Genomic DNA, 27,841 nt, shown 5'->3' with positions numbered 1-27,841 from the left:
TATAACATATATGTTTATTTACATGATATATCCTTTAATGAACTCACAGACTTATTAAAACTGGGGTCAAATATTACAATAACAACACAACTCACTGTCCAGTGCACTTCAATCGAAGAGGAGGAAAGGATGGTGGGATTGTGGAGGTGCAGCACAACGTTTCCCAGCTCTCTCTGGACCTGCTTGTGATCCACCCCCTGACTTGTTGGTGGAACATCTGTAACAATCGAAGAAGACCGTGTCAGCTCCTCTACAATGCTACTGCCCTGAATGAAAGCATGGTTAAATAATCCTTTCATCCACAGCAACTCTCAGAAAAAAGAATTATTGGGACAATGAAGCCAAACTGTGATGCAGAACAAAATAGGAACCAACTTAACCTTTCTATTAGGATCAGAAGAGTAGGGGCACACAGAGAGAGTAAGAGAACAAGCAGAGGGCACCCAGAAAGCAAAAGAGGACAGTGGGCAAGGATAACAATGGCTAACAGCAGCATTGAACGGCTCCTCCCACCATGTAATCAGGAGTCCTGGTGGCGCAGTGGTTAAGAGCTCAGCTGCTAACCAAAAGGTCGGCAGATGGAATTCACCAGCTGCTCCTTGGAAACCCTATGGGCCAGTTTTACTATGGCCTATAGGGTCTCTATGAGTCGGAATCAGCCCGACAGCAATGGGTTTCGGTTTTTCTTGGTTACCATGTAATGATTACCTTCTTGCTAAGAATAAGGTGTCTTGTGTAATCCTGTTTAGGTTTGTTTTAACTTTCTGTAGTGAACCTAACTATACCAGAAAGAAGCAAGCCAAAAATCACAGTCAGAGTGGATGGGCAATGAAAAGAATGAAGATATACTAGTGAAAAGCAAACACAAAAAGTAGTCACACACCTTACATCTTATCATATGAACCTGGATATCTTCCAAACTAATGTATATTATAAGTTAGTGGCTACAGTGGGGGATACAACAGATACAGAAGCCACTAAAAAATAAAACAGATTAAATCCATGGGAACAGAGCACTTCACATCTATTTAACTGACGACAGTGTTGTTTAGTTAGTGAACTACAGTAAAGATGGTTTAATAAAGAATTCTTATTCTCAAGAACTCCAACATTTTAGAAAGGAGACCTATGGTACTGTAAGAATTAAACTGCTACTAGCATTAATTTGCACTGTACTTTTTTTCCCAACAAGGACTTTAGTTAAACTTATTAAAGCTTGTACTCAACAAAAATTGCCAGTATCTAAAGAGGTTTTCTAAACATAGATGTTTTGATTTGTTTACAATAAAGGGAACACAGGCTGAGGAAGAGAAGGAAACAAGAATTATTAGAGTCCAGAATTCTTCCCAGACTATAGTATATTGGCAGATATAGTCTTGATTATTCACCAACAGCAACATCTTCAAAGAACTGACTTTGGATACAAAGCAAAAACATGAATATTAAAAACAATGCTGGTAAATATCTCATGGAGTCCAGGAAAAGTAAGCAGATGGAAGAGATGACAGATCAAGAGTGCAATTAAACACTGTTATTATAATTTTGAATGTATATATACAGAATCTATAAATTCAGCTTATAAATAAGCAAAATGAGAAAAAAACTGAGAATTCCGGCTTATCATATTTTATTATACCTTAGAAATATCTTTGCCTAATACTTGCCCTAGAGATACCTACTATCACAGCCTACACACAAAAAGCAATTGATTGTCACCTTTCCATCTCTTTTGTCTCTCAGGCATAATTTCCTTCCCCACTGGTCTCAGTTGCTCCTATGACTTCGACGACCAGCTATTTCTAGGTTAACAGTAAAGTCACTGGAATAAGACAGAATCAAGTATGCATCCCAGTTCTGTAATTGAAGACCCATGTGACACTGACCAGGTTTTTTTTAACTTTCTATTATTGTTTCCTCATCTATCGAATGGCAATGCCAATGGCAGCAACTTCTGAAAACTGCTACAAAAATTATGTTCTGCTAAGGTATATGATACGGAACAGGTTTCAGCAGAGCTTCCAGACTAAGAAAGACTAGGAAGAAAGGCCTGGAGATTGACTTCTGAAAAATCAGCCAATGAAAACCCAGTGGATCCTAACAGTCCCATCCCATTGCGCACGGGGTCACCATGAGTTGGGGGCTGACAAGATGACAGCTGACAACAAGAATAACAAATTCACATAAAGTGCTTTTCTTGAGACAGAGACTGTCTCAATCACTGTGAACCCACAATACCTCGCAGAGTGCCATACATAATGTGTTTAATAATCATTGGTGGAAACACAACCATTATATTAGCTGCTCAACAAGTTCTCTCACATCACACTCTAATCCTCAGAGAATCTACTGCCTTTCAGGAAGTATCTTCAAACACAGAAATAACCATTTTTAAGGATTTCTACCATGATTAGCATCTCTACCCCTAATTTCTCTGGTTAGAGATAAAATAGTCATCCCTTCATCAAAATTGCTAGATTTCCCTGTCTATTATAAACATTTTGGCAATAGTATTCTAGAATATTATTTTAGAAAATTTCACATCAGAGAGAAAAATGAAAAGATGTGTAACAATGTAATATTGAGAAATTTATGAATGGATATTTCTCTTTTTCTTTTTGTTCTCCTTCTCCTGAGAGAAATGTATTATAATATAAAAGGGGCTTTCCCAAGTTCAGATTTAGACTTGAAAGAAATCTCAAATACTGTCCTATCTAACTTTCCCCAATACTGAAACTCCTTGTACACAATTCCTGAGGAGAAATTATCCAGGCCCCATTTCATTATTTACATAGGTGGTACAATGGTTAAGAGCTCAGGCTGCTAACCCAAAGGTTGGCAGTTCCTTGGAAACCCTATGGGGCAGTTCTATTCTGTCCTATAGGGTTGCTATGAGTCAGAATTGACTCAACGGCAAATAACAACAACTCTTATTTTGGGGACCTGGGCCTTGAGTCTGTTCACCTTAAACATTTGATCCCATTTTATTCATTGGAATCTCTGGTTGGGGAAGACTCTGGTGCAACCCAGTTTCAAAATAGTTATAGACATATGTCCGCTCCCCTTATGAAGTTACTTCCAACAAGCCTTTCCCTGGCTCTTCCCCTTACTGCTTCTGCATTATGTTATCCTGCAGTTGGATTTTTCCCAGGTTCTTTCCCAAGTTCTTGCTATGGCCAATTTTAGCTTGACCTTCAGCTGGGCTTCACAGTGTTTCAAAAGTACTCCAAGACTCAGACAATGAAACCTGCCTCAATGTTCCTTCCACCCACTGGTCCTGTGCTGTTGCCTGAAGTTAAAATAAGCATACCTCTTCCACACCACAGTCATTTACGTTTTTGAGAAAATATGTCAAACCTACTCTAATTTTAGTATTTACTGGGCTAAAACATGCAAGGATCCTTGAACTTCTTTTCCTGGGATGTGATTTCAGTGTTTCATGTAGCCCCACCAACTATCCTCACTGAATTCCTCTAGGCTTCTTAAAAGTCTTACAATCTGTCTGAATACATAGCACTCAAAACGGAACACATTCATGATCTGACCAGTTTAGAGTAAAGATGGGGTTGGGGGGATTACTTGATCCAGACATAATTCTGCTAATGCCAGCTCAGACTACATTTGTTCTTTTGGCAACTACATCACTCAGTTGGCACTGATAGGTGTTTTAATTGACTTCAAACTCTAAAGTCTACCCCTCCCCAAACCCCAACAAACACTCCACATGTACTCCCCTTAAGCCTAGTATACTCATCTATTCTTCTTCAGCTAATTTTTTAAACCTAAGTTCAAGTATCAGACATTTTAATTTGCTCCACTAATTTCATCTTGTTAGTGATGGCCCATTATTCCAATCTGTCAAGGTATATTTAACTTCGCTTCTTTCATTAAGCATACTAGCTGTCTTTCTCAGTTTTATGATTATCTTCCAATTTCATGAAATTTCTATATGTTTAGTCCAGACATTGAAAGAAATACAAATCCACTAACAGAGTCTTATGACAGAAAATAGAGGGAAAAAAAATTGAGCCTTGTATACTCATGAATTAAATATTTAATGTAATCTTTGTACAATCCTGAGAAGTAGGTATTTTCAGGCCCATTTTACAGGTGAGTAAACTGGAGTGCAGAGGGACCGACTAATTTTCTCAAGGCCAGATAGCTGGCAGGTTGAGGACCTGTGATTACCAATTCTTTCGTTTCCCAACTGTAAGCCAGTTTCACTATATTTGCAGTCTGCAGTTGACATGGAGTCATTTGACCTAGGCTATTCCACTAGCTATGCATGTACAAAGGTAAGTCCACTAAAATAAAAACAGCAAATTTATTTTTAGATAAAGTGTTAAATACCTCATCAATTAAAAATGAACGTATATATTACAAAATCATTTATATGAGGATATGAAAGACTAGCGTTAAGCAGTAGTCATTCAAAAACTTGAAGTTAAGAGTCCATTGGATAGAAACCACTGTACTGGGGACAAACGGTTTAGATTCATTTTACAGCTGTCACAGTTTCTGCATTCTTTACAAATGCGTATCTAATATTGAAAACCTCAAACTGCCCTAAGGCAGGCTCTAAGAATATTAAAGCTCCCGGTGAAGTGACTCATAATAGCAAATATAGGCATTGGGGTGTTAAATTCACAGGGCAAGAAACAGATATAAGCATGTTCTACAACTCAGTCCGCTTTCTCTGTGAATTCTGAAACAAAAAGTCTTTCCAAAAAGATTGTTTATACACTCTCTGGACAGGACAAAACAGGCAATATGGCTGCCAGACCCTCTCCCACACCAGGAAAAAAGTAATTGAACTCTTTCTGTTATTTGTGTACAACCTATTTCTCTCATAGTAACTAAGTTACAAGTATTCCTTTGGAAAAGTAAAACTCAAGCTAGAGACGTTATGTACCCTCTGTATGTGGAGAAAAGAATTTTCTATTTCTAATCAATACCCTCCAGAATTATCTTTCTTTCTTAATCTAAATAAGCATATCAAGAACAATGACAGTATATTCATAAAAATACAAAGGCTGATTCAAATCACCTCTCTTTTTTCAATATATAAATTTTATTTCTATTTTAAAAAATAGTGAGCCAGAGGGGAGAGAGGAGATAAAAAATCTGTCTCTTGAAAGCTAAAAACAATTTCTACTAACAAAACAAAATAAAAAACAGTGTATCTAATATGTGATCCAAGTAAACAAAATTTCCAGCTTCAAATGTTTTAGCCGCAGCTTTAACACCTCCATTTTTTCCTTTCATATGGTTCTTGAACACTGCTTCAACCAAAAGGTAGGTATTTTCCATTTTAAATTTAATAGATTATGGCTTACATAATAGACAATAGAATAGCCCAAATAACATGAAGACCTGAAGTATTTTTTCCACGCTTTGGAGAAGGTTGACTGGATCGAGGGATTAAAAACAACTTGAAGATTATTTTCTAAATATCTCCTCCATTTGGCTGATTTTCAGAGTTTTACTTGCATATAGCTGTAATTCTGAAAACTCATCCACAAAGTTATGAGTGCTAAACCTCAACATAAATAAAATTTACTCAATTTTAAGTACAATTATAATTAAGAGGATTAATTAATGATTAAGGACGTACACCCAGATATTACCATATTGAAATATCAATAAGTTAAATATGACACACATAGTAATCACACAATATATTTGTTTCTTTGGATTTCTGATTTTATAAGACAAGAAACAGCTTTTTCTTTATTAATTTTATCTTGCTGTGCTTAGTCCAGAAAATAATGAAGTTCGCAGTGGTCGTGTTTGTGTATTAAAAAATTAATTGAGCAAGTTGGATGAAAGATCTCTGTTAAACATACAATCCTAGCATGTCGTACAAATTATGTGCCTGTAAAATCATAACACCTATGCATAAGGAGGTATCACAAGGCTGAGTAAATCAGTATTTACCTTGTGTTTTCACTGGATCTGATATCTGGCTTGGGTCACTAATTCCGTATGCATTAGCTGCCCTCACAAGGAAAAGGTAAATCGCATTAGGTTTGAGTCCTTTAACGGCAAATGTTTCTGTTTTCACATTCTCTGCTACGGTCTGCCAGCTGCTACCAGATGCATGGCTAAGGATAGATACACAAGTTAGAACATGCTTATTTAATGGTACAAAAAGAAAAAGAACACCAAGGAAAAATCATTTTCACTTTACCTGAAGGCTTCTATTATATAAGATGTTGGAGTTGCACCTGAATTCAAATTTGGTTGCCATGACAATGTTACTGTATTTCTGCTGACATCTGTAACTTCAGGTTTTGAGGGAGCACTAGGGATTAAATTTGGGTCAGTGGGTCTTGGAGGCTGAACTGGAACTCCAAATTCTAACCAAGGAGAAAAAGACAAAAAAAATGGTGTTTATACATATACAGTAAGCATATACACATAGACAACATAACCACAAACCTATTATCGCATGAACACATCTAATTAATCAATTTACCATAAGTAAACAATCGCATTTTAAGCTTCAGTTTAAGGCAAAATTTTCTAATTTACCTTGAACTTCAATGTATGCACTCCATGTTGCTTCACCACTAGGCGTGGATGCAATGCAGGTGTACCGACCAGTGTCACCCAGCTGAGGACACAGACAGAAAATAAATATTTGGAACAATCAAAAGCTCACTGGGCTGGAAAAGCAATTAGAGGTTTGTATATGGCCTATGAATATGGATAACTGCATTAAAATTCTCTAACCAGAAACTTCCTCTTAATTGAATATATTTCTATTGAATAGGAAGGAAAGAACTACATGAAGATGGAAAAAAAATCTATATAGTTATTCTCATTGTATAATAAAAAACTTCTACTTAACAGCATTAACGTAATATTATCAGTGTCAGGGGCAAATAATTACTAGGGTAGATAATTCTCTAAATTCAAGGGGATAATCTTTGCTAAATTATTATCTTTATATTTAAGTCACATTATGAGGCCATTGAATTTTAGCCAATGACTCTGCTATTTTATATTTTATCAGCGTTATACCTATATGGATATCTGAGATAAACAGACATTTATAGAAACAGGACAGGAATGAAAGAATTTCTTTTGAAAGTATTCACTCTTTTTTCCCATTTAAGTTTTTTTTTAAAACCTGTAACTTATGGTTTATACTTATTAACTTTAGAAAAGTATAAGGTGATACCCTAGTTGGAATAAACATTCTCCCTTCAAATTGGAATAAACATTCTCCCTCTAAAGTCTAGATGCCAGAAAATAACCACAGGTAGCAAACTCAACTTCAAAATCATCAACAGCATAATAAATCCATATAACCTTCAAAGACAGTAGCACTACATCCAAGTAATATTAGATAAAACAATGTTATCATCTTGCTCTGACAATTGGAATAACAAAGTCACAATAGTTGTCACAAAGAGTACAACGTATTGACTTCTGTGGCAAATTAAGTCAACTGTTATGCTGATCCCAAACTCCAAAGAAGCCACCCACAACAGGCAATAAAGCCTTGGAAATTTATGTTTATTGCTGTCAAGCCTATTCTTTCATATGCTTCATAAGCTTGTCTCATCTTGACCTAAAAAGAAAAAGAAAAACAAAACGATACAGTCCTGAAAGAACAGGTATGGGATATGATGCCCTAGGAAGGTAAATCCCTAAATTGTTCCCACAAACCTGTGGGCCTTTCATCATTTAATGGTCTGATTTGAAATGCACACTCAGTGTGTACATTGCTGCATATTTTTTGTTTGCAGGGACAGTATTCTGGAATTGCAAAATGCTGAACCAATTACTCATAAGAGAAGAACCGAGCAAGTTCATTGAACATAAAATGGTACTGGAAATATTCTTTGAAAAATACTTTAGGGAATCATACCACTACTTAAGGTATTCATTCTCTCACAAATCCCCATCTACTTTTCTCAATTAATATGTCTTAGAAATCTTTTTTTTTCTCCTTCATATAAAACCTTAAATTACTTGCCATGGGCTAAATTAAAAGCATCTTACACATACCCAGTGGAATGTCTGAGAGAAGGAAGTATCAAATTAAAAATATATTAATACTGTTATTTAGCATTTCATTAATTCTAAAATCTGGGATTGCAACACTAGTTGCTAGAGGCAAAAACAAAGTGGAATAAAACAGGAAGCCCAGGGTGTCATTTCAAGTTACCTTAGCGTATCGGATCTGCAGCACGCCAGTCTCCAGTTGTTTGATTCGAGAATCCTGGGTTGAAACAAGGACTCCATCCTTTCTCCACAGAATCGTGGGCACTGGACTGCCTGTGGCCACACAGCTCAGGACTAAAGTGCCATCCACTGCTACAGTCTGATTCACAGGACCTTGTCGAATGACTGGGGGAGGCCGGTCTGCAATCACTGCCAGAAGAAACAACAGGAAATAGATTTCTGCAACTGGAAGCAATTTTCTAATCAGCCAAGCCTAGTTGCTCTAGGCTTTGAAACAAACTAAAGATAATTAAACAAGTAATTAAAGTAGGAGACATGCATTATTCAGAAGGCATTTATATGATGTACTGATTCAGAATGTTAAAATGAGATACAATGTACTCTTTTCAAATGATCAGCTACAACTGGGCCTGCTACATTGTCAAGGAACCTGTTTAACTTAAGAGTTGAGGGACTAAATAAGGGTTGTGGACTGTGAAGTAGGTGTGTAGTTGTGAGAAGTAGCATGATTAATTTTTTAAACCTTTAAATATGAAAACAAGAAAAAAACAAAAAACTCATTTATCCCAAAGAAACATATGCGACATATTTTAATAAATAAACAAAAGGCAGCTTGGTATTTTGCAACTGTCTTGTGTCTAGCAGACAAAATGATGGTACCATCCCAGCATGACTGACAATTTTAGATATACAAAGGTGCTCTGGACTTTCATAATTTACAAATCAACATGACTTGAGTTCCCTATTTCTTTTTACCTTGGAATTCTTTCTATGAAAAGATATGTAGGCGGGAATTACCCAACACTGATGAATTCAGACTGTCCTACTGTGGTGGTTTGTGTGTTGCTATGCTTGTGTGAAAGCAATGCCAGTGGTATTTCACATACCAGCAAGGTTACTTACCCTTGGTAGACAGCTTTTAGAGGAGTTTCTAGACTAAGACAGACTAGGAAGGCTAGGAAGAAAGGCCTGTTATCTACTTCTGAAAATTTGCCACTGAAAACCCTATGGATCCCAGCAGAATGTTGTCGGATATCATGCTGGAAGACGAGCTCTCCCAGGTTGGAAGGTAGCCGCAACAGTGAACTTGAACATACCAGTGATCATGAAGACGGCACAGGACTGGACAACATTTCCGTCTTTTATACATAAGGTCCCCATGAGTCAGAGCCAACTCATGGTGACTAACAACAAAAACAATGAATTCAGAGAAACCTGAAAATTGGCCAAATACATTGCTGGTAGGCTGATCCAAAGAGACAACTCAAGCTGATATTTTAAGTTGGTAAATATTGTACCCCATATTGAAATTAACAGGAATAGGGAAAGCACTTTGCTAAATTTTTACCTTAAATAATGGTTTTAATATACTCTCGGAGGTACCATATTTTTACACAAATAACGTTCACTTTCTACATTTGTTTGCCAACTGTGGCCCCCCACCAGGTATTTTTGCAAGCGCTGCTAGGCAAATTTTTTTTCATGTTGTTGTAAAAATTGGCATACTGCGCTTATGAAAATATCTCATGGGGGGAGGGTATGGTTGGAAAACTCATGTAGAAGGTGCACGTTATTTGCGTTAATATACTGTAAGTCATTTTCATTATATATAAACAAAATAATAATTATTATACATAAAATCTAAACCTAATAACTTTATCCAAGATAATAAAGCCATTAACATATAGAAAAATGTAAAACTCAGTGGAACTAGGATAATTCCTGCATTAGAGATTCCCATTTCCTGACCTGTGCATTTCATGTGAAACTCCATAGATGGTTTTTTACATGAATAAAAAGAAAAAAATAAAATTTCAGAAATGTTCTTTAATTATTAAGCTTTAAAATTCTGGATATTAATTAAAGGAAAAAGAAAGACGCACACACACACACACATATATATATATATATATATATATATATATATATATTCGAAGCAGTTGCCTGATTAAAGGAAACTGGTTGCCAGAGTAAATTTTGGGAGCAACAATTCACAAAGCTGGATGTGTCATGTTCAACGTTTTATGCACCAGAGGTTTCACAATCTGGAGTCACACTTCAATTTGTTTCTCATTTATTATGCAATAATTATTAGTTCTGTGCATTCAATCTCAGAAAAACAGGACAGCAAAGAAGTAATCAGTAACTGCGCATTTTCAGTCTACCCTTCCAATTTTCTTCCATGCCCTGGTTACCAGTGTGAAATCTGCTAATACTGGGGGGGGGGGGGTGTATTACAAGGTTGGAGTCTGAAACTTGGCAGGAGTGTTTCTGATACTCCATCGTTGAAAAATGTAAGCCAATAATTCTTTGCTTAGGTTTTTCTTTTCTCTTTTTAATCTTCTCTACATTGTCTTTTGAGATTCGCTAAAATCAAATTAGAATGCACTCCTGTTAAGTATGATTATAAAAAGAATGAAAATATTTTATCGCATTGGGATTTTTACAAAAGATGTTACCACCAGTGTTTCCTTGATTAAAAGCATGAATGAATATTTATCTCCAGATATTAATTAAATTAGTAACAGAGTGCATCTCTATAACTGATTATAATTGAATCCACTGTATAACTGAGTGGTTTACATTCAGCAGTCTTATTAGATTTAAAACAATTCACTATCTGAGGATTTATTCAATTTTCTATGCATTTACAGGTCTTTGATATTTGCATCGTATTTAGCATTAATGCCATCCTTCTCAGCCCAAACCCATTTGTTGATGCTGCTTCTCTGCATTTATTTCTATGATTTACATGGTGGTTAACAAAAATAAAGAAAGAAAAGAGAAGAGTTAATTATCAGTTCCTCCATCTGCCATGTGTCTTGGGCAAGTTCCTTAAATTCTCTAAGCCTCAGATTTTTCATCTGTAAAACGAGAATAATAATACTTGTTCTAACTAGCTCAGGGGATTGCTATGAAGATTTTAAATGGAGTAATAGTTATGAAAGTGCTTTGCTAATTGCAAAGAAGAAGACATACATATGTTCTGTGATATCACCATTTGTCCTTTAAAAAAAAAACACACTAATATGTTAACCAGAGCTAAATAAATTTAAGAGTTCATTTAAAAAAATCATACTTTTAGGTAGAGAAAACATTTTCGTGTTATCTTGGATTAGAATAAAACACTGAGGAAATGTTTAAACTTACATATACCAAAGAATCTAGTACATTTATCAGTGAAACCTAAATTTAGGTTTTACTGGAATTATTAGATTGAATTATCAGATAATAAAATGCAAAGTGTAACAAACAGAAATGCAGTTTAATATAGTATGTAAGCACAAGAGTTTTGGAGTCACAGAGACTTAGTGCTTTAATGGAAACGTTCCATATCTTCATTGTCCAATACAACAGCCAATAGCTAGCCAAGCGGCTGTTGAGCACTTTAAGTAGGGATAATGACACAGAGAAACTGGGCGTGTAGTTTATTTATTTTTAAGTAATTTATATTCAAGTTTGAGTAGCCACATGTGGCAAGTGGCTACTATAATAGACAGCGCAGACTTATGTTTTTCTTGGTTCTGCTCTTATTAACTATGTGATTTGGGCACACTTCTTCATCACTCTGTGTCTCATTTTCTTCATCTGTAAAATGAGATACTGTTGTCAGATTTCTGTAAAAAGTTGATATGTAAAGAGTTCTTACATAGTTGTCTGGCACAAAATAAGCTTAAATAACTGTAGTTATTATTAATAAGTAACAGTATACTACTAGTATTGGTGGAGGAGTATGGGTGGTATAAATAATAACTACAGCTGGATATACCATGGACTGCCAAAAGAATGAACAAATCTGTCTTGGATCAATTACAGCCAGAATGCTCCTTAGAAGCGTGGACGGCGAGACTTCGTCTCACATACTTTGGACATGTCATCAGGAGGAGCCAGTCCCTGGGGAAGAACATCATGCTTGGTAAAGTAGAGGGTCAGCAAAAAAGAGGAAAATCCTCAATGAGATGGATTGACACAGTGGCTGCAACAATGGGCTCAAACATAACAATTGTGAGGATAGTGCAGGACTGACAGTGTTTCATTCTGTTGTACATAGGATTGCTATGAGTTGAACCCGACTCGAGGGCACCTAACACAACAGCTGGATTTAAGAAAGTTTATCTATCTTTTCCCCACAATCAGTGAATGATCTAATGTAATATTTTATCATCTCAAAAATAATGATCATGAAGATTGTTAATTCATATGAATATATTTATAAAGTGATTTTAAGTAAAAAAGTAGAACACAAAACAGCATATACACACTGATTCAAGTACAAAAAACTCACATTTATAAACTAAGATTAGAATTATATATTATAATGGTCAATGGTTTACAAAGTGCTTTTAAACACCATATCTCACAAACTAATGAATTAGAATGGTAAAAACTTACTATCCTATTTTAGGAATAAAATCAAAACCAAATCAAACTTGCTGCTGTCAAGTCGATCCCAACTCATAGCGACCCTCTAGAACAGAGTAGAACTGCCCCATAGGGTTTCCAAGGAGCAGCTGATGGATTTGAACTGCTGATCCTTTGGTTAGCAGCACCACTCCTAACCACTTTGCCACCAGGGCTCCACTTTAGGAATAAGGAAATTGAAATTTTGAAAGTTTAAGTGATTTGTCCATATCAAATAGTAATTAACAAATCCTCCTTTTCTGACTCAAAGTTAACACCCTTTCTACTATTACCAACAACTTTTGAGAGATAATATAAGTAATTTTAAATTTGGTATATAAATTAATAATCATTGGAGCCCTGGTGGTCCTTTGCCTTTGTTCTCTTTGCAAACAATAAAGAAGGTAGTGGAACTAAAGTCAGATAGTATCCAGAAAGTACAGCCTACTAGCCAGCCTGTTGACCTGACCTGGTAATGTATAAAGATTGATATTGCCAGCATTCATAATAATTATAGTTTTACCTATAAAGAATGAATTCATAGTTGTAAGTTTTTTGCACATTATCAATGAACTTCAAAATTAAGAAAAAAAAATTAAAGAGCAGTACCATGACAACAAACACAAATTAATCTTAAATCTCCACAAGAGACTATAAGATAAAACAGGGCATTTAGTGGTGTGAGCGAAATGGTTATTAGTGATAAATCCTAAATTCAGGATTTAGGAGATTTTTCTGTAAAAGTTGCTATACATGATTTAGTCTCACAAATACAAACAAATCATGATAACGTCATGTGAGGAGGTACATCGAAAGCTTTGTTTTCAATGATTAATTAATGGAAATAAATGATACTTGAAAATATTTAATATAGTTTTCTATGGTCTTTTTTCATGTACACCTATGTACAAGTTGATTTACAAAGTTGCAATTACAAATATATGTGTAATTTTATGTTCTGTTTTTTCTATATATGCCCAATCCTCACTTGTTGACAGTTAGGTTCCAAAGCCCAGGTTGTGACGTGAAAATTGGCATTATACAAAAATGGAAGATGACTACATCAGATCACAAAATGGAGGATGGTTACATCATTACATAACTGCCAAATTATATCCTTATACACCTGCCAAATTACACCATTACATAACTGCCAAACCACTGAGAATCACAGCCAAGTTGAGACATAACCTTAACCATCAAGGCCAGTGTTACTCTTGCCTCACACCTTGGTGTTCATTCCTGCCAGATGTGTGTCATCAATATGCAAAATAGTTGGATAGTAGATTTTTTACTACTGTTGGATAATGAGATAGTTGATAAATGAGGGGTAGGTGTATTGACTATACTAATCATTATCCAAGTCATTATATGGTCTTCATGACCTCACTTAATGTCCATAATGTATACAAGAAACTATAATAACATTTTTGGGTTATTTTAACTGATTGAAGCCAGTATGCATATATGTATCATAGACAGTGGTAAGACTTCTGGATTCTGAGTTTTTAATTTTGACTCCACCAAGAGCTATTCATTCCTTTCTTTCTTTTTTCATCCATTCTTTCAATGAATATCTATTAAGCACTTAACCATGTGTCAGACCACTGGTGGATACTGAGTGAATATCTAAATTTACTAGGCAGTCATGGGCTCTGCTCTCAAGTATAGGATGCAATCTGTGTGTGTGTGTGTGTGTGTGTGTATACACATATGTATATATACACACACACACACTGGGGGTGGGAGCATAGAACTCATATTTGGGAAGTTAGAAACTACTTCCTAAAGGATGTAAAATGTCCAGTCAGTAGAAGCAACATATGCAAAAGTCTTCAGACATATTAAAAGCAAGAACAATCTAATTTTGAGAATGTGAGCAACAAAGTATTCAGAGCTGAGTCTGAAGGGGGTCAGATCATGAATTGCGAAGCACATTAAGGAATATAAACTTTATCTTGCGCGCAACGGGAAAAAAATGTTTTAAAAAGTTTCCCCCAGAATTTTTTTGAAACCCTTAGCCAACATTTTCTTTACTGGAGAAATATTAAATGTTTTCTCCCTGAAGTTAGGACCAAGAAAAACATGTCCACTATTCACCAATTTTACTCACTACATTGGAGACTTTAGATAATGCAAGACAAGTAAAAGAAATGGAAGGTATAAATCTTGGAAGAAGAAAGTAAAATTGGCTATGTATGCTGTTGACACATATTCTACAGGGAAATTTCAAAACAATCTACCTACAAACTATTAGAGATAATGAGTAGATTTTACAAAGCTGTTGTATACAAGTTAATACACATAAGTCAATTGTACTTCTAGACATTTTTCTCAAACCAACTATTTTTTTTAAATAACATATAGTCACATTAAAAATTATAAAATATCTTGGGAATAAATCAATCAAAAGATGTGCAAGACCTCTACTCTGAAAACTACGAAACATTGAGAGAAATTAAGGAAGAACTAAATAAATTGAGGAATATATTTGTGATATATACAATATCCTTGGATTGAGAGTCTCAGATTTTTAAGTTGTTAATGCTTGGCTGCAAACCAAATGGTCGGCAGTTTGAATCCACCAGCCGCTTCTTGGAAACCATATGGGGCCGTTCTACTCTAGCCTATGGGGTCATTAAGAGTCGGAATTGACTTGATGGCAATGGGTTTGGTTTTTTTGGGTTTAGTTATCCTTAAATTGCTCAATAATTTAAAATTGAATAAAAATTAAAATCTCAGATATTTTTTGTTTGCTTTAGTTGTGCGTATGTGCACACGCATCCTCAAGCACACCTGGGTAGAAACTGACAAGTTGATTTTTAAATTTATAGGAGAATGCAAAGGCCAACTGAGAAGAAGAAAAGCAAAGCTGAAAACTTACACTACCAGTTTATAATACTTACTATAAGCCATGATAAAGACCATGTGTACTCCTAAACAGGTGTCTTGGTGGCGCAAATGGTTTGTGCTCGACTCGTAACCTAAAGACTGGCAGTTTCAACCCACTCAGAAGTGCTGTGAAAGAAAAGCCTGGTGATCTGCTTCTGTAAAGATTACAGCCAAGAAAGTCCTATGGGGCAGCTCTACTCTGTAAAACATGGGGTTGCTATGAGTTGGAATCTACTCCACTTGACTCGATGGCAGTGGCTTTTTTTGTTTGTTTTCTTTTTGGGGGGTACTCATAAATAGAATACAGGGAGTAGAAGTACACATATCTAAGGTCACTTTAAATATGATAAAAAGGCACTGCAGTTCAGTGGGGGCAAGGAGAGTCTTTTCAGTAAATGCTGCCAGGACAATTGGTATCTATATGGGAAAAAGAAAAGAAATCTTGACCCCTATTTCACATCATACAAAAAAATTAATTCAAGATAGATGAAAAACTTCAATCTGAAAGGTAAAAACAATAAAGTGTGTAGAAAAAGACATAGGAGAATAACTGCATGACCTCAAGGAAGTTCTTAAGCAGAAAACTAAAAGCACTAATCATGAAAGAAAAATAATAAATTGGTCATGATTAAAATTAATAACTTCATCTTGAAAACATCATAAGGAGAATGACTGGGAATAAGTACTTGCAATACATATATCTGACCAAGACTACTATCTTGAATATATTTTTTAAAATGACGAAGAAGAGAAATGAACATGTATGTCCACCAAAAAAACTTGTTGCCATCAAGTCGATTCCGATTCATAGCGACCCTATAGGACAGAGTAGAACTGCCCCATAGGGTTTCCAAGGAGCAGCTGGTAGATTCGAACTGCGGATCTTTTGGTTAGAAGCCGAGCTCTTAACCACTGTGCCACCAGGGCTCCACAGATCCACCAAAAGTCAATCCAAAATAATTGAGTGCACGTATCTACTGACAGACATGTACAGGTATATTCACTTTGTTCATAAAAGCCCCAAACTGAAAACACTGTATCAATAGAAGTATTCCATTGTATAAATAGGCTACAATAAACAAATTGTAGCCTATTTATACAACAGAATAGTGCACAACAATAAATAAAACACTACACAACAATAATAATACTGCCGATACATACAAAAACACAAATGAATTTCACAGATAATATTTTAAGCAAAATAAGTCATACACAAAAGATTATATACTGTATGATTTCGTTTTTCTGAGTTTCAAGAACAGGCAAAACTAATCAATGGTGCTAAAAGTCTGAAGAGTGATTACTTCTGGCAGGAAGAGCTTCATTAACTAGAAAGGGGAGCATGGGAACCTTCTGTGGTCTGGAGATGTTCTGGATCTTGATCTGGGTAGTCACTACATGAATAAATGCATCAAGCTCTATTAGTTTACTCTATATATTTTACAGCATTACTTTATACTTTACTTTACCAAATGGGGGGGAAAAGGGGTTCCAGAGGAAAAATAAATCATTCTAGCAACAGTAAGGAGATGAAATCAGGGAAAAGACAAGATATAGGGGAGGAATTAGTAGGTTGTTAAAGATTCAGACTATAGATGACAAGGACTGGGAGTTGTAATGGTGATGAAGACAACTTGATAGATTCAAGAGAAGACTGAATGGCTATACAGATAAAAAAGGGTGAGAAGCCAAGGCGACTCTGTGGTTTCTGATTAAGGAAGCAACTGCTATTATATCAAATATTGAAATTGTTATCTGAAGAAAAAAAAAGAAAAGAAATCAAGCTGCCTGAATTCCTGGAGCTATCCGCTTTTCCTATTTCTCTTCTTTTATTCCTGTTCTATCGTCCTCCTTGAGAGGAGCATGTTCTTTTACGTTTTGTAAAACTGAGTGAAAAAATATTCTGACCACTCCAGTGAATTTGTTTTTAGAAGAGACAGGCCCCTTACCAGTATTATGATTTTAGTTCTATTTTTTAATTTGGAAGGATACTTTGTTTTGTGTTTGGGGTGTGTGTGTGTGTGTGTGGTGTATGCGTACGTATGTGGGGTGTGCCAGGTATGTGTGTGTGTGTGTGTGTTAGTGTGAAGGAATGGGTCCGTGTGTGGTGTGTGTGTATGTTTATGTGGTCTGTGTGTGTGTGTGTATGTGTATGTGTGTCTTATGCATGTCTTCTTCTCTTCCATTTTCTTCTTCTCGAATTATGGCTACTCTCCCTTTTATGGTTGGGAAATTTTCTCCATCACTGTGTCTTCATATTTAGTATTAACTGATCATGTTTAGGGAAGTTAATAAACAGAGTAAAATCACATTATTTTAAAATGTTGTCCATTATATTGACTTGTAAGTTGGATTTTGGATTTTGGATTTCTGAAAAATTCATCATATCTCCTTAATTTAGTGGAAAGAGACGTAATTTAAACTAAGAGAATATAAAAATAAGTTTGTTTTCCAAAACATTGACACATTCCCATGTGCACTTAGTATAAAGTTTTCCTTGAAAAACTGTTACACTTTATGATTCTGACTTGATGGCATAGTATAGCTAAGTGAAAATAAGAAGAATTTTTGAACTTAATCATTTTATCAACACCCTCTTCAACTTTACTGCAAAATAGCTGTAAGAAAAGATATAAAGTTGGAAATAAATACATTTACTGGCACTTTCCACTTTCTTTAGACTCTAGCCCAAAACTGGATATTTTGAAATACAATGCTCGACTTTACCATCAGTAACTTCCAAATATGCTTTTGTGATGATACTTCCAGCAACATTTAAGGTCTGGCAGATATAATAACCAACATCAGGTCGCTGGACGTTAGTAATAGTGAGGTCACCAGTCTGGGAGACAGAAAACCGGCTGGATGACTGTGGTGGCTGATATGAGAAAAGCAGATTCTAGAAACCCAAATTTGGGAAGAAAGAATAAAAATAGGTTAATCGCTAGGTTTCAATATTTTGACATATATACCTATACATGTACAAAATACATATGCAAAAAAAAATTGCCGTTGAGTCGATTCTGACTCGTAGTGACCCTATAGGACACAGCAGAACTGCCCCAAAGGGTTTCCAAGGGGTGTCTAGTGGGTTTGAACTGCTGACCTATTGGTTAGCAGCCGTAGCTCTTAACTACTATGCCACCAGGGTTTCCAAATACATATATACATATACAAAATAAGCTCAATATTCTTTTATCACATACCTACATATATGATTGTCACACACACTCACACAGGTTTAATGATCCAAACTTTTATGTCTATCATTGTTAGGGTCACTTGAAAATTTAAATAAATTTTAAATATTGGTATGTGTTTTTATAACTATTAGTATCCCATCACTAATAGATATAGAAGGAAATTAACTATCACTAGAGTAAAATGTTTTATATATTTAACCAAAACAAGGACAAAAGCATTGCTGCACATATATAAATATATATATGACTATTAGGATTATAAACATTAATACCTTTAATATATAAACAAGTAAAATTTAAACAAATTCTGATAAAACATAATTAAAGTTCAAATATACCATCTTGGCACCATAACAAGTATGTCTGTTAGTCGTCCATTATAAATGTTCAGTGACCTGTACCAAAGTGTTAACAGTTATACATTTTATTATTCCTGTTAAATTGTGTGAATAGCTGTTACAGTTTTCTTTTGGTTTATTTTTGGAAATTCAAATACTGAATCTAAGAATTCATAATGAAATTTTATTTCTGCAGAAAGTTGTCTTAAATACAAGAAAAATCAAGAAAAGAGGTGACATTATTTTGTGATACAAATTTTTCACTCTCAATCAAAACAGCATGTTTCTGGATCGTTTTAGAGGGAGTGTATATTTATTTACACACAAAATAATGCAGCATGTCATTGGTTAACACGGAATAAAGAATATCAATTTTATTTTTCTAACTGAATAAAGTCACTTCTTTTTTAAAAGTTTAGGTGCTTGTTATCATACATCATTTTATAAAGACCTAACTGATGAGTGGATATATGTCCAATGACATAATTATAAGAAAAAATGAGTTGCATCATTAAAGCAAACCAAACCAAAGTACCATCATGATTTGGAAATTTGATCTGCAGTTTAAATAACTTAAACAAGTCATCTAAATATCACTCGATTAGCAAGAACTTATAGTAGATTTACCACTGTAGCTATGCAGATTTTCTTTTGTCTTACACACCCAATTCTACTTGTTCTATTTAAATATTGTGTTCTTTCCTGTATTTAATTTGCTGTGACTCAGCAAATTTAGTCCTTTGAGGCCAAATGGAAAGTGTTAGAATCAACCAAGACACTAAAATAGGAACTCAAATGATGGCTACATACCACAATTGAGTTAATATCTACCTACCAATGTGAGAACAAAAGTGGACTTGATGATATTGGCTACAAAAGATTATTAAGTACAGTCAGTAAATCTCCTGTATATTGTTTATAAGAGCACATCATTAGAAGCTAGGGCATGAAACAAAACACCAAGGTTGATATAAGCAAAAATAAAAGAAGTGAGGAATAATTACATTAACAAGGAATGAGATTTATTTTTTTACAAATATCAGAAACAAGTAAAGGTGAATATTTCTCTTTTTTAAAGAAGGAAATGGAGCCCTGGTGGCCTGTACAGTGGTTAAAGCGCTCAGCTGCTAACTGAAAGGTTGGCGGTTCGAACCCACCAGCCATTCCATGGGAGAAAGATGTGGCAGTCTGCTTCAGTAAAGATTACAGCCTTGGAAACCCTATGGGGCAGTTCTACTCTGTCCTACAGGGTCACTGTGAATCAGAATTGACTCGATGGCAATGGGTGTGGTTTGGTTTGTTTTTATTAAAGAAGAAAAGTCATTAAGAGAGGAAAAAATGGTAAAAAAATATTTAAAGTTTTCTATTTTTATAGTAAGACTGTTTTAAAAAAAATTTTTTTTAACTGATGCCCAATAGTGAACTTAGAATTTGTAAGACTGTATATCTCTGTGTTCTAGTTTCAGTGTATAGAATACAAAATTCTGGTATATAAAATGTTTACAGTGTAGAATTTCATAGGAAATGGTGATCGTATATAACAGTTTTCAAAGAATTAGAGTACCCTGAACTATACTTAACACAGAATCTAAGCTGGAGAGAATTTGATATTGTTTGATGATCCCGAAGGCACTTTAGCATCTTGATGCTTACAGAGAAATCACACTGAATAATTATCATCTCTGTTTTCAATATGCATAAATGTCTTTTAACATACAATTCCAGATACCTGAATAATAGAAATGATAAGTAATTAAACTGTGTTGAGAAAAGAGAATATTTTTTTTTTTAATGCAGCTGAATTGAAAGTAAAAGTAAAATTTACAAAATAAAACAAAAATTATTCCATATACAACCCTGTGTACTAAAACTACTCAGGGAAAATCGCTTTGAGAGTTAAAACAATGAAGAACGGTTTCCCTCTCTCATTGATAAATTTTTCCAGAGCACTCAGACAGAGTTTTCTCAGTTCTTCTACTGGCACAGTTATATGACTATATATCTATTTTTGCCTTCTCATATATCTGGGACCCATCTTTGCTGATTTAAAAAGTGAGAAAAAAGTCATACCTGACTCCCCTCTCTCCTCCAAAAAATAGCTGGTTGAGGGTTTCCAGTTGCTTCACACTGGAAAGTCACAGTTCGTCCCATGGCAACAACCTGGTCCCGGGGTTTGACAACAAAATGTGGAGGTTCTAAAGGAAAGGAAATAAATTACACTGGATCACAAGCATGTAGTTATTTTCCTAATTGAGACAACGTGCTGATATCCCAAATGCTGCCTTTATTTTATACAACGTATTATGCACTACAGTAGATAATGTACCAATTCTCATCCTAAACTTGACTCTAAATTGTTAAGTGCATATTTATAGAAGGGAACAGAGTTGTTTTATGAAGAAGTTTTATTACCTCACCTTCTAAGATTAACCTCCGTATCAGAAAGAACTCTTGAGTTATAATTTGACCCTTTACATTCAAAGTATTCCTGAAATTGTGTGAATAAATATTATCTTTTCTCATTTAGAGCTGCCTAAGGGTGAACGGACTTTAACCATATACACAAGTACCTCCTGATGTAGACAGGTTCTAAAATTAATTTAACTCAAAAGCTCCTGAAATGCTAGCATGCAAATTATAACCATTTAAAATCTTCGGTCCAATTACTTGAATAGAAATGAATTTAAAGCAAAAGTGGAGTCGAATGCCTCCTTCATTTACATAGGCAAGGGTATGTTCAAACAGAATATATATGGAAATGAAGGTAAATTTGAAACATCTGCTCATCCTGACATTATAAATACTGCCAGCTTTGTCCAAACTGTTGGATTTATACGGACTTAAATGGCTACTTCATCCAGCAGTAAATACAGTGTCAGAAAATTGTGTCAGTTACATTGAGAGCAATGGCTGCTGAAAATATTAGGTGTGCTGATGGAGTGACTCCTGAGGGGGGGAAAATGCTTGTTTTTGGGCTGTGCTTTGTGCTTGGAAAATGTGTACTGAATGTAAGTGTTTATACTTACTGTTTACACTTTTTAAATTCATTTCTTATCATCTGTCTGAAGCACCTAATTATTCTTCTCTCCTGTCTCAGTTCAAATTGAAGTGAATAACAAGCCAGACATTTAACAGTTTATAGAGGGCAGTGTTCTTCTAATCCAACTTTTAAAGTTTTACCATTATTTCTAACCTTTGTCTTAGAAGAATCTTTAGTTACTTAGACACTTATGTAATGCCTTAAAGTGAACATAAACCAAAAATTATATTCAACTTATGCCCATAAATCATAAATACCACCACTCTGCTCACAAGGATATGATTGTTTTGTTAATGAAGCTCTGTACTTGAAAGTATACTTTCCTCTTGCTTAAGATTCTCTGGAATATACATACATACATGTGCCTTACTCTAAGGATTTGACTTGAATATAAAGGTCATGTTTGAACATTAAAATCATTTAATATGCACACTTATTATATATTAATTAAAATATAAAACTCCCTCTTTCTTACAAAAAAAAAGAAGGAAAAATAAAGAAATTTGCCTAAAATTCTATAGTGGGCAAAGATGAAGAAAGTAATTAGGTCTTCTAACTTCTAGATTAGTGTGCTTTCTTCAAACCCCCTTTTTTATTGAGGTTTAGTAGAAATTATACCATTTGACTAGAAAATTATAGGAGATCTGAAAAATCAGGTCAAATGCGTTCCACTGTCCTGTAACTTATAGAGAAGAAAATATGAACTTAGAGGATATAGTTTAGGATCAATTTAGTAATGCTGAAGTTCTAGCTTATAATTTTTTTTTTTAACTGTGATTGTAATTGAGTGGTTTACCCATGAATTTAGCAAACACTATCATTATCCAGGTATAATAAGAGGCATGTGTATCATTGCTTGAGGACTTTCCTCCAATACACATCCGCACAGGAGCACTCAATTTCTTAGTTAAGGGCTGGAATAATTGACGTAGAAATTGGACGAAAAAATTAAAAGAGGATTTCCTGGATAATAAAATAATCCAGAATAGAGTTTGGTTTGTTTCAATGAAAGAAAACCAAATGATTAATTAAATAAATGGGAAAATATGACTCTCCAATATGCAGGGATTTGAGTAGGAAAATATAAATGTTCAAACCACTTAGTCAAGTAAAAACTTCGGGTGGTCTCTTTCCTAAATCTCAGAAGCATGTCTAATAACGTGGGCCAGAATCTACATTTCTTTTATAAAATGCCAGCTCTCCTAAAACCTCGAAGACTTATTTTGGAAAGAGGGATACAAACCCTTATGCTAACTACATTTACCCTGCAGCAATTCTCCCACACAGGATATTTGTCTGGAAATGAATTTACTACATATTGTAGGCATATTCTTGAGCCAATATCAACAGTGACATCAGCCACTAGATATTGGAAATGTAACTTTAAAAAATACTTTTCTCCAAGTATGCTAAATATGAAATGTAGGTAAATTTCTAAGAAGAAAAAACTAAATTGACTAAAGATGCTTCTATCCATCAATCATCTCTATCTAGGTTGAGAAGGCCAGTCATAAAATGTGCCTACTTGATTTTTATGATAACATATTAATATTTTTGAAAGTTAGAGCATTTAAATTTGTCATAATTAAAAAAAACACAATCATATTATGTCATATATGTTCAGTGTTGAAAATCTGGAGAAATTGAAGAAGCAAAGAGGAAAAAAAAATGGTAAAGCCAGTCATAACAGTACCATGCAAACTGGGGATGGTACTCTTAAAGTATTCTTCTACAATATGATTTTAATGAATCTTTAATTTTAATGAATCACAGATTACTTTATGTAACCAATCTCTATTGTTTCAAATTTAAATTGTTTCTAATTTTCAGTACTGAAAACTGGTGAGATTAACATGCTTCTCACAAGTATATTCAAAATTATTACCTAGAGCTGAAGATACAGAGTTAGAGAAAATGCAAAGATCTAGAGCATTTAAAACAGCTACAGTGAGGTTAAGCATTTATCTCAACATTTCCTTATCACTGAAATTCTGTCGTGAATTCTGTTTTCATATGCTTGTCACATTGTCTTTTATATTTTTAAGAACTATTGATAGACTAAATTTTATGCATTTCTCATATATATTGTAAATATATTTCTCTATTTTTGTCGATAGTCTTTCTAATCTGTTTAGGCATTTTTGTTATTGTATCAGTATTTTACTTTTTATGTCAAATATTTCAGTCATCTCCTTTATGGTTTTTGTCCTTTGCATGGTTATTTGAAATGTCTTCCCCAGCTCAAATTATATAAATAGTTCACCTCCATTTTCACCACATACTTTTATGTCCCTTTAATTTTTATATTCAAATTTTATTCCATCTATATTTCTGTATGTATGGTATCATACAGGAAGCTATTTTTTTCAAATAGCTAGTTATTGCATCACCATTACTGCACAATCTAAGCTATCTGTATTAATATAAAATATCACTTTTAAACTATTTATGTGACTTTTTAGCTTTAGGGTTAAAGTTATTTCTAGGCATGCCACTTAACAGACTTGTACAAAATTCTCCAAAAATGGTTAACTAGCAACATGAAAAAGTGAATGGACCTTCCCAAGTTTCTGATAATAAAAGGGCTTAGAAGCCTGGTGGCTCCTTATTTATATGGGGACAGAAGTTTCTCAAAGCAAATTTTGATGAACTTTGGACACATTATGTGATTATCTCTCGTCTAAAATGAAATGAAACTGACACACAGAAATGAAAGAGTGCAAACAGCCCTAAGGACAAGGCTGTTCACCAGAGTTACTTTTAATGACTGTTATTGAACAATAGTTACAAAAACTCAGATTTATTGAACAATAGTTACAAAAACTCAGATAGACAGACTTGAATTTGTAAACATATTTTGAGAAAAAAAAAATGAACTGCTCTCTGGGGCATCTACTTTTTTGTTGTTGTTTGATCTTTTCTTTTTTTAGATATTAATTGAATTGATACTTCACCAAGATACTGTCCAATCACTTTTTTTAACCACTTATTTAAAAAGTGAGGAATGAGGAAATAAAAAGATGCAGACGATACATCATTTAATAAGACATAAAGTTAGCAACCCCATTACCTTTACTCTTTGTCACAGTTACCCATACTTCCTGCAGACTTTATTCTGTGCAGTCTGTCTTTGTGGCCAATGACAAGTGAAACATGGAGGCTGATTGGTTGAAGGACATAGAAGGGTATGGATGGAAAGGGGAAGAGAAGTTCCAGTCACAGTGACACGGTGATTAGAAGATGGCCAATAAAATGTCAACTTACCAGACCCAACTAAAACAAAAAAAAAAAAGAAAACATGGAATAAATAAAAATAAAGAAACATAAAACAAAAAAAAGTAATACGATTTGACTTAACAATGATCTTTCTTTAAAAATAAAGAACACATTAATATTTGGATATATGACTCATACTGTCCATGAATGAATACTTGTTAGCATTTTAAGTATTATGATGAATAATTTAAGAAAAAATAGAAATGAATCTTAAAAATCTAGCATGATTAAATGGCAGAGCTATAATGAATGATAGCTATAAACATTTTTTCAATGACTTTCTATTTTGCTACTAGATGACAGTTAGGTAAGTACATGCATGAGCTTAAAAACGCTATAAACCTTAGCTGCTAATGCTGCATTAGAAATCAAAATCAAGAATCTTAATCAAAGATAGAAAAGTGTTAAATCTCATAACTTCACTATTAGATTAGTTTTTAAATGGTTCATCCTGCCAATGACATTCTACTAAACCGGTGCTTCTTCAATTGAACATGCAAACAAATCACCAGCAATCTAGTTAAACTACAAATTCTGATTCCACTGGTCAGGGGTAGGATTTGGGATTTTGCATTGCTAAAAAGAATCCAAGTGATGCCTACACGACTGGTCCATGATTACAAACTGAACTACAAGGCCATTAAAAGGTACTACATTTAAATTCTTGCATATTTTTAATTGAGAAGACAAATAAAATAATATGAATAAATTATGTAGAGAAAACTTTCATAATCCTATCTATAAATCATATTTACATTATCTTTTTTCAGTGCTGAAGCACTGGATATTTTAATACAGAAAGTTCAAGCCATACATATTTAAAATACTTGAAAACAATTGTTTTGTTTCTTTAGAAACAAAGGCAATTACTGTCAAATGCAGAACATTTTCGTAACAGCCTCACAGACACCTACAATATATTTTACTCAAATAAATAACTTCCATATCTTTCTACAAGTCAAAATTAATTAGACCTGATATACATTCCTACAGTTTAAATACATGAAACGAAGTCAAGGACTTCTGCTGTAAAATGGTACAGTTACAAAATAGAGGGAAAAAGAAGTTCTTTGGTACATTTGCTCAGGTTAGAAAAGTTTAAAATATAAGTCTCTCTCACTTACGCAGGCTTAATGTTTTCAATAATGTCACCAGCTATCCTATCCATATTCCAACAAGCAAAGGGAGATGACAGAATAAGGTTACATTTCCTGACACTTTAATGATGTTTTTTAAATGACAGAAAAATATTTAGAAACTATAAGAGAGAAAATCTGACTTTAAGTGTAGTCTAACAGTGTAACAGAATTTTTCTTTAAGAAAAGTTGTGGAATTATCTTTTTGGAGTCATCAGTAAAAACAAATTGGATCTTATTAGACTATTAAAAATTAAGCCGAATTTAAAGTCACAAGGGACTTCCTAAGTGATGCAACAAGTTGACCGGCTTGGCTACTAACCCAATGGTTGGAGGTTCAAATCCACCCAGAAGTGCCTTGGAAGAAAGGCCTGCTGATCTACTTCCAAAAACTCAGGCATTAAAAATTCTATGGAGCACATTTCTACTCTGACACACATGGGGTCGCCATGAGTTGGTATTAACTCTAGAGCAACAGGTTTTTGTTTTGTTTTGTTTTTAACCTTACAAGATGAGAGACGTGATTCCTAAATCTTCTCCAGTAATGGTTTTAGTAATTTAAAATTTCTTAAACATTTCACAAGTTTCCAACATATTAGACACAAGAAAATTAAGGGAAAAGAGCCTGTTAAAAAAATGCTCCTCATTGTTTATAGATTTTTTTTCATTAATTAAGCCATAGTAGTAGAACTTTTATATTAATTAAAATCCAGTGTATATAAAACTTCAGGGTAATGTATTTGCAAATCATATAAATATCAAATCATAATTGGAAGATATTTTATAGTCAGTTAGAGACCTTAAAGGTATCCAAATCATCTAACATTAAAAAAAAAAAAAAGTTGCCGTTGAGTCAATTGAGAATAATAGCAACCCTACAGGACAGATCAGAACTGCCCCATAGGGTTTTCAAGGAGTGGCTGGTGGATTTGAACTGCTGAGCCTTTGGTTAGTAGCTGAGCTCTTAATCACTGTGCCACCAGGGCTCCCATCTCACACAGAAGCTCCTAAAATATCAGAGGTTTTTCAGAGACTCCTATCCTGATTGATCTTTCAAGCTTTGAACAACCACGATTATCAGGAAATGATTCCTCTTATCTAAACGAAATCCTACCTGGCACAATTTAACCCCATTGTCATTTATTCTAGCTTCAGTAAACAAATAAATACCAATAATATTCTCCACATAAAATTCTTTTATTCACTTGAAGGAAATGATCATCCCTAACTTTCTCTTAAAGAAGAAATGTTAGCAAATTATTTAAGTCCCTCTCGTATTTCTCCTTCCTCTACATTTCTCTAATGGTCAAGTCAAAGGGCTTTCTTTCCATGCATAAAACAGGCACCTTTCCATATCAC

General features: G+C 34.3%; 1 protein-coding gene across 4 annotated transcripts in view; it reads right to left on the bottom strand.

Moving 5' to 3' along the window:
• Positions 1 to 27,841, bottom strand: part of ROBO1 (roundabout guidance receptor 1) — a 1,063,338-nt gene that overhangs the window by 69,414 nt on the left and 966,083 nt on the right. For 3 of the 4 annotated variants that reach the window (XM_004371340.1, XM_004371341.1, XM_012554131.2), the window contains exons 7-14: positions 25,335 to 25,343; positions 21,101 to 21,225; positions 18,217 to 18,388; positions 8,177 to 8,382; positions 6,532 to 6,613; positions 6,188 to 6,356; positions 5,935 to 6,101; positions 96 to 217 (exon numbers count right to left, since the gene is read on the bottom strand). In XM_004371340.1, coding sequence (XP_004371397.1) covers positions 96 to 217; positions 5,935 to 6,101; positions 6,188 to 6,356; positions 6,532 to 6,613; positions 8,177 to 8,382; positions 18,217 to 18,388; positions 21,101 to 21,225; positions 25,335 to 25,343 — 1,052 coding nt within the window. The remainder of the gene's footprint in view (positions 1 to 95; positions 218 to 5,934; positions 6,102 to 6,187; positions 6,357 to 6,531; positions 6,614 to 8,176; positions 8,383 to 18,216; positions 18,389 to 21,100; positions 21,226 to 25,334; positions 25,344 to 27,841) is intronic. The other variant, XM_004371339.1, reaches the window with a different exon arrangement.

The sequence above is a fragment of the Trichechus manatus genome, unplaced genomic scaffold, assembly GCF_000243295.1.
Source record: "Trichechus manatus latirostris isolate Lorelei unplaced genomic scaffold, TriManLat1.0 scaffold00012, whole genome shotgun sequence".
NCBI classification, from domain to species: domain Eukaryota; kingdom Metazoa; phylum Chordata; class Mammalia; order Sirenia; family Trichechidae; genus Trichechus; species Trichechus manatus.
Note: the sequence above shows the minus strand (reverse complement) of the source record. Positions and strands in the feature narration are given on the sequence as shown.